The 14,855-nt window shown below is 44.5% G+C and overlaps 1 protein-coding gene across 9 annotated transcripts in view; it reads right to left on the bottom strand.

The window, feature by feature from the left end:
* LOC119653574 overlaps nt 1–14,855 on the bottom strand; it is a 194,781-nt gene that overhangs the window by 43,099 nt on the left and 136,827 nt on the right. For all 9 annotated transcript variants that reach the window (XR_005249723.1, XM_038058308.1, XM_038058307.1 and 6 more), the window contains exon 5: nt 6,317–6,418. Coding sequence is in view for 8 of the 9 variants with exons in the window: in XM_038058308.1 (XP_037914236.1) it covers nt 6,317–6,418 (102 nt within the window). In the remaining variant the exon portion in view is untranslated. The remainder of the gene's footprint in view (nt 1–6,316; nt 6,419–14,855) is intronic.

The raw sequence follows: 14,855 nt of genomic DNA, 5'->3' as shown, positions 1-14,855 counted from the left end.
CTCATCTGGTATGCTTGACGACAACACTTCGTGCCAGAAGAACTCGTTCACTGGGTTCAATTGCTCTACCACGATCCGAAAAGTAAAGTTCGAAGTATGGCGAGTGTATCAAAACCGCTTCGTTTCTCTGTTGGTGTTCATCAAGGAAGCGCCATCTCACTACTCCTCTTTGTTCTTGTTATGGACACCGTCACACGGGATATCCACGTCTCAAATCTAAAATTATGGGGTTGCACCGATCGTGGAAAAGTTGCGAGAGAGGCGTCTTCGATGGTATGGTCACGCAATTCGTGTTAACGAGAATTCACTTGCCAAGATTGGTCTGAATATCGAAGTAGATGGTAAACGACCAAAAGGCGGACCTAAACAACGGTGGCTTGATACGCTGGATGGAGATTTGAAAGCCTCGAGATTACACCCAGATCAGGCATTCGATAGATCCAAATGACGAAGCCGATCACAACGAGCCGACCCCGCTTGTGAACGGGACAAAGGCTGAAGAAAAAGAAGAAGATCACCATATCCCGGAATATAATTATAGTACAGTGATTAGTAAGAATGTTTCATTAATCGAACCTCCAATTAAATGTGAAATATGATCGGCAATTTCTGCCTCTAATTCTCCTTCCTCAACTTTCTTGGCATGGGAAAGTTTTGCTTGCACAGCTACGCCGCACAACGTCGTATAACAATTAATTTCGGAAAATTATATATCCAAATGCTTAGAAAATAATTACAATTAACGTTTTTACCCAGATGGAAGCAGCCTTCCTTCATGTTCCCATTTAAATAAGCCGCAATTTATCATCTCCACCGAGAGTTATGTGAGTTGTATGGATTCCCAACGTGCGCCCAATCAACAAAAGAGAAATTCCATTATTCATATTCACGTTCCTTATCCGCATAAATCAAAATCTTCCTAATTATCACAAGCTCATCAAAGGTATTATGAAATCCCACAATCATATGCGTGTAGCTGTTGCTTCCCCAAAACTTTCACATATCTAACACGAAGAACTGCACAAATATCGCGTAACTATAAGATACAAATTAACGAAGAAGTTCGCATCCATTCATATTCTTCTTCATTTATCATAGATTCCCATTTCCGGCGTTATGTTACGTTAGCACGCTCAGGCAAGATGCTGCATATGGACCTACCAGTATTATTATTAGAGGAGCCCAAGAAATTCCGTTCCTCAAACGTGGTATGATCCAATAGCATTGCAATTTGAAGATGAGGAGAATTGAAAAACTTGGGAGAGGTTTTCTGCGCAATGAATATGTCGAAGAATTAGATTGTACGCTTTACAACCGCCATGACACGGCAGTTTTTGGTAATGGAGGTAAATGACCCCAATTTATTCAAGATACAGATTGGAGTCTCAAAACATTATAATGTTTCCAGCAGATGATTCGACACATTTTCGGTCAATTCCCTTTAAGTTGCTCACCAGATACTTTATCGATCTTAGATAGATACGAAAACTTATTCTATTGTTGCATCTCGCCTGAGCTAACACAGCTTTGGTAAAGCAGGAGTAGTGGTACTGTTGGTGGACATTGATTACTTTAACGACCACAGGTGACATGCTGATTGATTGATCTTCAGGTCTCAGCTGTCTGTAAGTCGCAAACTATGTACAGGGCTTCTGGGTAACTCAGCATCTACTAGCGGCAATGCGCGGAATACCCTTAAGGTTGGAAGTAAGCCCCATTGGTCTCGTTCAACGTGGGGCCCTTTTGTATTACACTTCACAATAGCGAATCTGTAGAAAGCAGCCACTTCTGGTTCCATGTTCGATGTTGGATAGAGATCATATCAGTCTGGTTGGCAAAGATCAGCTTGGGTAACAACCAATTAATAAGCCTTCAAAACCTGATTATCTTTTGGACGACAGGGTGGCGATCAAGGAGGAGAAACCCAAGTGAAAAGCCAATCCTTCCTACTCCGCATAAATGGAAAGTGCAAGGAGGCACTGGAAAATGCAGACTAAAGAGTCAGGAGCATAAAGATCCACACCTTGAAACCAGATGACGACTTGCTATTGGTCGCGCTCGAGAACACTTCGGGGGGTGGTAGCGTTGCAGCTGATATTGCTGTAAACTTCTGTTAACGACAGAATGTGAGACGTCTATGCCCCAGAGCGGCCCCAGCCCCGACAAACCTTCTATGTACTGGTGAACGGCAGTAATTGCTCACCCATGGAGGGGGTGGCATAAGCTAGGCCATTTGCCACAACGTTTACACGTCAGCGAGGAGGCATACACCGTAAAGGCAGAGTATAGATTACCAAAAAGGATACTCCGCACAACGATAAATAAAAGCGAAGATCGCGGCTGGCAGAACCTGGTCAACGAGGTGAATGAGGACCCGTGGGGACTTGCCTACAAGCTTGCCGCCAGGAAAATCGAGGCTCTGTGGAAGTCCTGCATACTAAGTACCGACCCGATGGACCGCATTTTATGAACATTATTCTCCAGACATCTCGTAAGGATTGATGTTAATAACGCAAAAAGCGTTGAGGATTGCCCCATTTTTACAATAAAAGTGCTCGAAGAAACGGTTCTCAACATGAAAAATAAAAAGGCACCAAGTCCTGATGGTATCCTGGCGGAAGTTTACAAACTGGTGTTCCGCCAACTGCCAGACTTGCTGTTCGGGGAGCGCAATGCTTTCTTGAAGGAGGAAATTTTTCCTTGTCGCTGGAAGGTGGCCAGACTCGCGCTGATCAGTAAGGTAAAAGGAGACCGGAGCTTCCGTCTGCATACCGACCGCTGTGTGTGCTTGACACGGCCGGGAAAGTGCTCGAAAAGCTCATCAGGAGTTGACTCACTGAAGCGATCCGCGCTGCCGGGGACTTATCCATAAGGCAGTTTGATCTCGACGGATAGTGGTTCTCATAACGTTTGATATCAGAAATGCCTTCAATACCGTAAGATAGATATGCTAGGCACATTAGAAAACTCACTCCACGTTCCAAGCTATCTCTTGTGGATATTGAGGGATTATGTGAAAGACCGCTTCCAGCTCTATACGACACTAGAGGGGCAAAGGAGTATGGAAATCACGTCGGGAGTAACACAGGGTACCATCCTAGGGCCAGATCTCTGTAACGTTAGCTACGGTAGTCTGCTGAGACTCGATATGCCCGAAGAGTCGTGCCTGGTCGGTTATGCAGACGCACTGGGGTACGGTCAGACGTACTTTTGAACAGGCGCAAAGCAGACTTGGCATATTGATGCGACGGGAAGCAGATTGATGACTGCTTATGTTTTTAGATTTGCGCTGGAAAAAACCGAACTTGACCAGAAGGAGAATCCTGACCCTGCGTCCTATATCTATCGGTGAGTTGACTATAGAGTGAAAACCTGTGGTTAAATACCTCGGTTTAATGCTCAACTCGAAGATGATCTTCTTCGAACAAATGGAGTCTCGGCCTTGAGTCCACTAATGGCGAATGTTGGGGGCCCTATATATTACTAGCAGACGTCTTCTTACTGGAACAAGGCAGTCCGCTCTGCTCTATGGCGCCGAAATATGGGGTGATGCGCATGAGTAGGAGGTGCATCGTAAGGGCTTTGCTCAAGTGCAGAGACGGGGAGCTTTGCGAGTGACGCCTGCTTATCGCACTGTCTTAGAACCGTTGAACAGTTGGATACTTTTCAATACGAATCTCGCTGTGGACGTTTCCCTCCTGACAGAGACTCCAGGAGGATTGACTGGACCAGGAGCAGGTTCTTTGTCAAAGGTCCAGGCTATGGAAATGACATGGGTAATCGTCTTAGGGTCTTGTACCTGGCAAAATATAGCAAAAAGACATTACCAACGTGTGCACAAAGAAGACCCTTGCAATCTGGCGAAGTTAACCAGGAAGATCTTCAACATCTGTTGTTTAAATATTAGCGGCTATACAAGGACTGATGAAGAACGTAGAGGGTTGTTATGAAGGGAACTGACATGTCCGTGTCTTCTTTCTGCATAGAGGAGAACGTGAAAAGTTTAAAAGCATTGGACGCCTTGCCCATACTTGCGGTAAGTGAGGAGGACTTTGCGGAGATTTGCCGGATAATCAGTGATAACAAAAGTTCACAGTTTGGATGCTGTCCCCAGTAGAGGCCTTAAACTCGCTGTTAAGACTAGACCCGACTAGTCTATTAGTTTATTTGAGGCATGCATGACAGAAGGAGTTTTCACTGATCGATAGAAAGGGCAAAAACAGATACTCGGTTTTGTTACTGAAGCTCAATAAACAACCGGGACATCATCATATCGCTGTTTTGCTGTGTAGACACGGTAGAAAAGATACTAGAAAAAGTCATCCACAATGGATTTTTTCCTATCATAAAATATTATATAAGGATAGACATCGGATCGACAGTTTTGTTTTCCGCAAGTTCTTTCACAATCGACACCAATGTCCTCTAATAAGCGTTATGCCGTGGTAACATTGCCGAACTATTCGAAAGTTACCACTCTAAAAGGACACTCTGATACGATACGGATGAGGGTCATAAGAAGTACACGGTCACAGCAGGAACACCACAGGGCTCAGTATTGGGTCCTCTCTTGTGCAACGTAATGTACAATGGAGTCCTTGTCCTTCCCGTTCTAAAGAAGGCCACGATAATTGGTTCCATGGATAATCTAGCCGTGATTGTCGATGCGAAACAATTTGAAGATATTGAAGTGTACGCTAACAAAACCATCAGTGTCATAAAAACATAGCTCGAGATGGTTCAGTTTGATGTTTCGCAACAAAAGACGGAGGTTGCCTTGATTACCAACCGTAGGAAAAGAAATAGAGGCTAGGTAGCGGGTGTTATTTCAGGAATGGTTCCGATGGATATTCTTGCGTTTGAGGTACACTGTCTGCACGAGAGAAGGAAAATGGATCTCACTGGAAAGGATACAGAATAACGAGAGGAAGCAAGGCGGACGTTGCAGAAGCAGTGGCAGCAATTGTGGGATGACTTGCAGAAGGATCGCTGGACCCACACTCTGGTTTCCCGTATTGAGGAGTGAATTCAGCAATAGCACCACGATATTAACTACACCTGATCCTGTTAAGGCATGGTGATTATAAGAAGTATTTTTACCGATTTAGGTTGGATAATTCTCCCTTTTCCGTCCGGATAGCTGAGTGATTAGAGCACAAGGCTGTCGTACGGAAGGTCGCGGTTCAAATCTCACTGGTGGCAGTGGAATTTGTATCGTGATTTGACGTCGGACACCAGTCGACTCAGCTGTGAATGAGTACCTGAGTCAAATCAGGGTAATAATCTCGGGCGAGCGCAATGCTGACCACATTGCCTCCTAGTGTACCGTTACGGTCTTGAATGAAGTGTTCTAACACACTTCAAGGCCCTGATCCAACATGGATTGTTGCGCCAACGATTATTATTATTATTATTAATTCTCCCTTTTGAATGTTTTTGCACACCCAAGGACATGAGGTCATGTTCTACTGTCCACGATTTTGCTCTGATCTAAGGAGCCTCAGAGACTCTCTGAAAATTGGCATAAGCCCTCAGAACAGCATCGGTGAACAGAGCTGGTGCGGCGTGAATTTGAGTTTCAGGCGGAACGCGCAAAGAGGGCCAAAAGTCCGAAATGCTTGGTCGTTTAAAGCATAGTCCTCCCGGCGACGGGGAGGGAAGAATATTGTCAGAACATCAAAAGTATTGCCGTTTCTGGAAGACTCAGTAAGATTCTAGCCAAGAAACCTGGGAGCCTAACTTCTCTTGAAGAGCCGAAGGGCCGAAGGGACAGAATCTTTTTCTGAATCATTGAAGACGCAAGTACGTACGCATTTTCCCACCAGCGAGGAAGACTGCGAGTTAGAACCCCGTTTGGATATTATACAATCCCAGTCGCTTGAGAATATCGAGTCAATTATCACCGAGGATAAAATCAGCTGGGGTGTAAACAGCTTATCAGCATATAAATTTCCGGGCCCAGGAGACATAATGCCACTCATGATCCAGGAACAGTAAGAAAGGGTAGTGTAGCTACAGGCTGTATCTGTATAGCTTTGGATTGGATGATTCGACGAATTGTCTCTAGGGGAGACGCGGGCATAGCGGACGTATATAACATTTCACTGCCTAATCGCTCAAATTACAGAACGAGTTGCTGAAGGAAGTAAGAAGAAGGATAGCAGAAAAGAGCAGAAGCAGGAGTGCTTAAGGCAACCCTACCCGGCGAAGTAATACCTAAATGGTGGTCCCGCACAGCTGGGGTAAGTTATACATGGCTCTTCATAAAGGGAACAATTGCAATTCTGTATATAAAATCATTTAAATAAAAACTTACCATATCACTGGGATTCGCTTCTGTACTATTACAGAAAATATTCGACAACGTTGGTGGTGGGCTATCCGGCAAAATACGTACAATTTCGACAACGACTCCTTGCTGAAATGAAAAACAGATATGAAATACGTTAGTTATTATTGAAATTGGTGTCTTTCTTTTGAAAGTAAGCTGCAAGCTCTAGTCCTACTTAGCTATACATAAGGCTACACTTATGCCAAAAGCATAAGGGCAATTCAAACCCCTTTATACTGACAGCAAGGCTTTCTTCTGGTACCCGAGCACTGGCTTGGGTTTAAAAAAATCTGTGGCATTGGAACAATAAAGAGGCCTAAGGTCTTCTACGATTAAGGATCCATAAGACTAAGAGCTTGTGTGCTGATATCAAATTGACAAATGCTGCTATCAAAGGAATTGAGAAAATGCTTCTCATAATGACAAGTGGCTTAGCCTAAATATCGATAGACACACCAAATTTTTTCTGTCAAAACCAAGCAACTATTCTGGAAAGATTATTCTGTTGAAAAGCAGAAGAACATGCAGAAGTGTTGTGGCCATTATTAGGATATAACTCCATAATTCGAGATGTATTGAGAAAAGGGGTGTGAGAACATGATACGTATTCATATTGCAAACAGCAAATGGAATACACGGAATACTCTACCCACCAGTTGGAGAGGGTTACATCACATCCACTAACGGAAATCACGCAGTACAAAAAGTGATGATGTAGTACATACGAGATACTACGTTAAATGGAGACGCCGTGGTATATCGGAGACTAGGCAGAAATGGATGTTCCATCTGCGATATTGCCCTTATATACTTTGCGGGGTGGTCCATCCCCAGGGAAGGGTTTCAAGGCCCTACTGATCGTTGCGGGCGTGACGTGCTCGAATTCCGATACCGAGCGAAATTCGCAATAGTTCAACATAGTGTGCTGCAGATCGCAATGATTTCAGAAGTGTATACCACGTCATGAAAGAGCTTGCAGATCGTGAATTTTAGATAGTCCTGTGAAAGGTGTCAACAGTCGACTTTGCCTTGTGGGTGAAATGGTTAGTCACCACAACATACAGATACGGACTGTTCCTCCAAGTAGAAGAGAAATCATTTCGGTTATCAATGCATTCAAACGGAGTCAAGCTGCTGGGTTTGACAGTCTCCCTGCCTCGCTGCACCTGCAGTTACTGCAGACTTGTTGCTTCCACTCGTACGGAAATCTCAGGAATTCGTAACCTTTCCCAAAGAGTGGAAGAACAGCATGATTGTTAAGGTTCCAAAAAAGGGCACTCGTTTTGAGTGTGACAATTGGAGGCATCTTTGCGTGCTCCCTGCCGCCGCAAAGATAGCAGCTAAAATAATCCTGGCACGGATCAAAGAACATCTCGAAAGTTTGATCGACAGAGAGTAAGTTGGTTTCTGCTCCGTATCCTCTTGGATTGACGACATCAACATCCACATTTTGGAATAGTGCGCGAAATTTAGATCTTCGCTACACGTGTTCTTCATCGATTTCGATAATGCTTTAAATAGCTTGAACAGGGTGTGTGTCTGGCATGCTCTACGCAAGAAGGGCATTCCGGAGAAACTGATAGCTTTATCGACAGGAAAGTGAATTCCTAGTTCAATATTGTCCTCAGAGTGAGGAGCAAGTGAATGGCTTTACATGCGCTTAAAGCCAAGGAAGGAATCCAAGCCAAAAGACCCCAGTTGTAGGGGGTTGTAGGACCAGGATAGCCTCGGGATCGGGGAGTGAAAGTAAATGTCGAGCTTCACGAAGGGAACTTCAAAAATATCCGCGCTACGTATGCTCCGAGAGGTGATGCGGAAAATAATATCGGGATTGGCAGAGCAGTCCATCAGGCAATTACAGAGTTCGAAATGGTATACATATCAAGGAAGTTGCGGCAATGCTGCAGGGAAGAGAGACTGAGGGTGCGGAGCCGTGACGGATAGTCCAACCGGGGAAGGTTCTGTTTGAAAAGGAGGGTCCGGGTGAATTTACATTGTATAATTTCAAGAGCGCAACAATCGCGGTTGCGAAAGAGGGACTAGATTACATAGCAATGTTCAAGGATATTTCTGACAAGGGAGTGTCATGAAGGCTGAATTGACATAAAGTCGGAGGAGAAATGTAGGATGAAACCAGACATTTTGCAAACTCGATTGATGATGTCAATGAAGTGGGAACTGAAACGGAGTTTATCATCAAAGATTACATTTAGGTCTTGAACGGAGGTCAGTTAAATAGAGAGAGTTTGGAGAGAAGAACATTGTGATCAACGGTATCAAAGGCTTTGGCGAAATCGGTATAAATAGCGTGTATTTCCTGTCGTGAATTAAGGCATTTAGCAATGAAGTTGGTAAAGATCAAAAGGTGTGAAGCAGTAGATCAGGGTTTGGAGGCAGTACATCAGGGTTTTACGAAACCATGCTCTTCTTCCACAATAAGGTAACCGAAATTCGGGGTCAACCAGTCGTAGACGTATCTCTCGATCAGCAAGATGAAAGAAGAGATATAGGACAGCTAATGAAGGACCACCGTTCTTGAGGATAAGGATGCTATGGGCCTTTTTCCAAAGATGAGGAAAGTATCATTTTTGTAAAGTTCGGATCTTAGTAAGGGTGTACGTGGTGAACCAATTTGGGTAGGAATGAAGACAAGTAGAAGAAGACGGGTCGTATCAGAAGGAGAAATGGGACAGAATATAAAAGGTGCCAAGATTTTGATCACACGTAGAGTATGATCTCAGTTTATTGACGCTAGGGCTGAGTTTAGACCATCAAAATTGGCTTTCCGTGGGCTGAACCCTGGTGTTTGAAGGGGGAAGCTCTGTATCAAATTCAAGCGAGGGGGACGTCAGTTTTGACACAAGGGGATGGGTGATAATAGAGAGGGGTGGCGCTGGGAGGCTAGAAATAATGATATCGAGAGTGTGGCCCAAGAAGATTTTAGAGGTGTTGAAATTTAACGCAGAACAAGTGTTCATAAAGGCAAAGAATTGAAGGGAAGAGTGGAAGAGGTTGTTCGAAGCAATAGGAAGGCCAGGACTACTAGGCCGATTGATCATGGAGAGGTTTAAATCTCCGCAGAGTAAGAAAGCGAGGTTCCGACAAGCTGTCAAATAATTCTTCGTACAGGTAGGAAGGGCTAGCACAGGGGACGTTGACACAAGATACTATAAACGGGTGGTACTTAGGCGGGCAGACATGTAAGGCAACACAATGATATGGTGCACCAGTGGAGGAAAAGACAAGTTCGGTGCGGAGTTGATCTTTAGTTGCCTATCGCAGCGGAAAATCAAGATAGAAGTGGCACTGGATAGGTCACACACATCAATGAAGGGTGACAGTTCTATTGATGTTACGCCATGGAGTGGAATCTACTCTACCAGAATGGTCGATGAGTGGGTTGCTCGAATAGCATTTGATGTAGAACAGTCGAGGAGGAGTATGAGCGTCTCGGTAAGCCGTGGGGGGAGGGGAGAGCTGAAGCGCATCTCAGGTAACTGCGAACGATGGCACGTTGACGCGTTATCAGATTTCGCTCTTTGTCACAGTTGGATGAGCATTGAGGTGTATAAGGCTTCATCTAGCTGACTTATTGAAGCTTTTAGAGTTGGTGGATCAAAGGACTTTAGTGTTTATCGTTGCTCTCACTAGTGACTATGTGAAAAAAATTGTTCAGATTGTAAGATTGTTTTGATATTCCAAAGGCAGCCTATTCCGTTTTCATACGTTGCATTTAACATTTTCAATAAGTTTCAAGTTTAAACATTACCATCCCGAGACTCTCCTTTAGAACTCAGAAGTGAATCTAGTTTTTAAAAACGGTAAGACCAGACCAAACTAAGATTATTAATCAAATAACTCCCAAATTTCGAGGCAATTTAAGACCGTATTAACTGAATATAGTAACATCATCCTCGCCTACATTCCAGCGCATGTAACAACTCAGCAGCCATTCCACGCTGACCTATCCTACCGTCTTCAACGTGAAAGGTTAATGCTTCAAGCTGTCCGTAACTAAACAATCTAAACCTGGGCAAAAAATGCGCCGATTTACAGCTACGCGATTTTGCACATCATTTGTTATACCCTCCGCTCTTTGAAAGATGGGTTTTTGCCAAAAGAAATTAGTAACACTTTTGGTGCGGAACCTCGGACAAGCGGTCGAACCTGTACAGAATAGACTTGCATAAAGCGGTCATAGATGCTTTTTGTGTTTGCAAATCTTTTTTTTCTAGGTCCGTAATTGGAAAACTGTAATTGCAATTTTTATACAAGGTAGATGTATCTAGTATGGTCATAGTGAATTTGAATTGAAGTACAAACGATCGGGTTTGGAGGTTTTGCAATTTCGTAATTAAGTATTCGATGTGGTGAAAGTTCAGAGTATTGATGGGTTCGCCATGAATGGGATCAACAAACGGGTCGAGGTTTTTGCCTGGGTCCAGATCAGCAGGATGATAGTCCACCAACTGCGACGGACAAAGGAGCTTTGTTTCGGAGGTTTGTGTGTTACATATTTTTGATGTTAGAAACATTAAAAGTAATTTGGCGCTGACCTGGTCCATGGTTTGTTCCACTGAGATGTATATCATGGAAATTTACACAATGGCCCAATTATTGGCAAGAATGCTGGGCAGCAGCACGCTCCCACAGCGCTGAAAGTTGCAATCATCTCCCACCAGCCTTTCGTCCTAGAATTCTTAATTTGGACAAAAGTTCTTATGGGCAAAAGCTGTTACGGATATTAACAAATTAGGCTGGATCCATAGTCGTCATACATAATTGATTATTATCGAACTAATCTCCAAACTTTGAAACATGATTCCATCTGGGGCTAATTGTATGAGCTCCGTAATATCTAAATAGACCATTTTTCAAACGACCACTCCTATCGCCTCAATTAAACAATGCCTCGGATCCCCTTGAAAATCAGCGTCACCTTGAAACTATCTGAAAGGAAGTAATGCCACTTGGAACCATTAGCGGAAGCAGTGATAGTTTCAGACAAAGCCAGAACATGGCACAATGGCAAAAGTACAGCCATAAAACGAACATAAAAATTTCATTGGGTGAACTTGAAACTTTTGTGGGCCACACGATAATCACATTAACTGCCAGAGCCGTCTTGCCGCTACCCAGAAACTCCATTTTCATGACAACATCGTTCACCTATGGATGAGGTAAGCGGGTTTGACTATGATTCTCTCCTGCGACTAGTCTAGCTGGTTGTGCAGTGAAGCTTTTTATTTGGGAGCTCAATTAATCGCCGATTTTAATGGCAGCTTTCGTGACTGGAACGCATGTGGAAAAATAGCAAGTGATGTCATGACTGTGATGAAAGTACGAAAGCGAGAACGAAAATATCGAGGTCGTTCTTGTATACAAATTCGGAATTCTGCGTAAATATGCATGCATTATTGTTGTTGGCAGCATTTAGAGAAGGAAGCCTTGGAATGTCGAAACTGGGAGAGCCGAACAGAATTTAGGAACGTGAAATATGGCCTGATTTATAGGTTAATGTTGCACTGCGGATATTTTGTATGACGTGCTACGTTTTTCTAGGAACAATATGTAAAATATCGAAAAAAGGAGTAGCAGAAAATACAAGGTAGTATCTTCCACTATCGACCACCTTGGAGTGTATACCTGCACTGAAAACTTGGCTAGTTTAGTCAATAAGTTTCCTTTAAAAGTAATCCCAACAGAAACAGCCGCACTTTTCGCTGAGAACACTGTAAGCGCCAAACAGATTGGAGGAAGACGCGCATGAAGGAGACTTTATCCAAGTAGTTTCCAGGACCCAAAAAAGGCGAAGAAGGGCAACAGGAAAAACACTTTAGGAGGTCAAAGACATAGATGCTAAGGAGGCTAACAATAGCAAACCAGTAACAGAAAAGACACGGAAACGAAGAAGGACTAGACCGTCGGAAAGTCCCCAGTGAAATCCGCTACAAGATGAAACTCGAAGACAATGGAGCAGAAATGTCTTCCATACGGAAAACTAAGGGTGGCGCGGTCCTCATTGGATTAGGCCCAAAAACAACTAAGAAGGGTACGTTCTGCTTAGCGGTCAAAGGGCTACTGTGGGAGAAGGCTCCCGTTTCTAGTCTAGAGCCTATGTGCTCTCTAGAAATACGATATGTTGACTGTGTGGCGGCACATCGGAGGCGCGAACCTGAACGCCATTGTGGATTCGCCTCTGCAGCCGCATTAAATGGCCGAGGAAACAGCTGACGGCCCGACAGGAAACTGGGGTGTCAAATATTAAGAATGACATTTTATCACAAACACTCTAATCTTGTCCGCCAGCTAGCGAAGAGCCATTCTTTCAAACGGTCCAAAAATGAATGAATTGTAATGAATTTAATGAATTATAATGAATTTAACATTTTGGTAATCTTAGAGACATCTGTGATAGTTTTACGGAGAATTGTGCAATAAAGTGTATGGTCGACGAAGAAAACGGACCTTATAATATATTGGGCAAAGTGGTGCTCCAAAGGGTTGACCCCGTGCAGTTTTCAGGATCGTTTTTACGAGAAAAGTGCGGTTGATTGGAAAATTGATTGAGGACAATTACAAGTAACTGCAAAATTTACCAACTCGTACAGTCGATATGCACGGCAATAAACTGACGTATAGTTATGGTTTAGATTATCTTATTGCAGGTTAGGCTCGTATTAATTCATAGCCAGGCTCCAGGATGACCGTGATCCGTGAAAGTTAGCTCCTGGCCTTATCTACAAATTATGAGACCGCTTGGAGGCCTACTATATTTTCCTAAAAGTTAGCTGAAATGCAAGAGAAATTCCACGACCGGTCCGAACTGCTCGCGGGATCCGCGATTCCCCCGCTAGCAGCCGTCACGGTTAGGATGCCTCCCTTTTGGTGACACAATTCGCGGCGTGGTTCCGCCAACTGGACGCCCAATTTATGACAGACGCCACCCGTTTCAACCACGCCCTTATCGGTCCCGACGGGCTGTTTCGGACATGCTAGAGGATTGCTCGTACGTCCGATTGACGGAACAGCTAATTTGGCGACTTTCGGTAAGTGAGGAAGCAAAGCTTTATCACTCACTTAATGAGCTGAAGCAACGCGATCGTCCCCTCAGGCAGTTGCTTCGAGAGATGAGGCAGCTGGGTGGGGATAAGGTTAGCTCAGAGCTGCTAAAGTCTGTCTCGGTGAGCACCCGCACCATCTTGGCCTGCGCGGACTCGGGATTGCTAGCGCGATTGTCCGCTACGGCAGGCAAGGGACACGAAGTGTACGCGCGCCCCGTGGTCGTGGAGGTTTTCCGAGACACGACTTGAGAGATGGATGAGCTTAAGTCTATGGTGACAACACTGGCCAACGTGGTCAGAAAGCTTGCAGCGACGGTTGGTACTTTGCGTTCGAGAGGTAGAACTCGATCTCAATCACGGTGGAGGTCTGCTCCCGAAAAGGGAGCTCGGGTAGTCGCACATCGAGACCCTCACGGGCCGCAAGGGTTTGCTGGTACCATCGTACATACAAATACAAACAAATGATTTTGACAACCACCTGAAGAACGTTATCATTGATACGACCACAAACATATTTGGCCCCAGTCGCAAAAAAAGTCGGAACGGCTGGTTCGAGGATGAATGTAAGCGAGCCACGGAACGAAAGAAAGGCACATACCGAACAACTTGGCATTCTCAAATGATGAGGCGATCCGCGGCGACTTATCACAAACTCCGTCGGGTGGAGAAGTGACTTCACAGACGGAAAAAGGAAGCCTGGGATAACCAGCAAGTCTAACTCGCAAAGTACAGGGAGCACCAGGTGCGGAAATTTTACTAAAAAGTCAACAGGATGAAGCCCTACACACCTCGATGTTCATCCTGCCGAGACAAAGAGGGAAATCTGACTTCCGACAGAATGGGAATATTGGAGCGATGGGTTGAGTACTTTGATGCCCTACTGAACAACAAGAACATCGGCGGGTTGGAGGTTCCGCCAAATGAAGACAACGGACAAATGCTGCCACCACTAAGCATAGAAGAAACAGTCCATGCTATTCATCAGCTTAAAAATCAGCTATAATTATGAAATCCGCGCACGGTTATTTTCAGCCAACAGAGCCTATTTCAGCTTACAAAAACTGTTACGCTCGAAACGTCTTACCATAGGCTCAAAGCTCTTACTATGGGAGAAACGGAAGACGAGGCAGACCCTGGTTGAGGTGGATGGACGCCAGACAGCTTTTAGGGATATCGAATTGGTAGACCCTCGCCGTAAACCCGGGATGTGTGGAGTTCCTTATTAAGGCATAGCTAGACCAGATACCGGTTGTTGCGCCACTGGTGATGATGATGAACGTGCATCTCTAAAGATAATCAATGTCCGGATAGGTATCATCTCTGTGAATACTTGAGGCCAAAAATGTTCTGTGGCAACGGGAAAAGCAACATTGGATGGTAGGTAAGGTACGATCGCGGATACCTCCCACCAAGTGCTATAAGGGTCTGGACAATACATACACGTCAGCGACTTGCAAGGG

This window comes from Hermetia illucens, chromosome 4 (genome assembly GCF_905115235.1).
Source record: "Hermetia illucens chromosome 4, iHerIll2.2.curated.20191125, whole genome shotgun sequence".
Classification (NCBI taxonomy): domain Eukaryota; kingdom Metazoa; phylum Arthropoda; class Insecta; order Diptera; family Stratiomyidae; genus Hermetia; species Hermetia illucens.
This window is presented reverse-complemented; position numbering and strand designations above follow the sequence as displayed.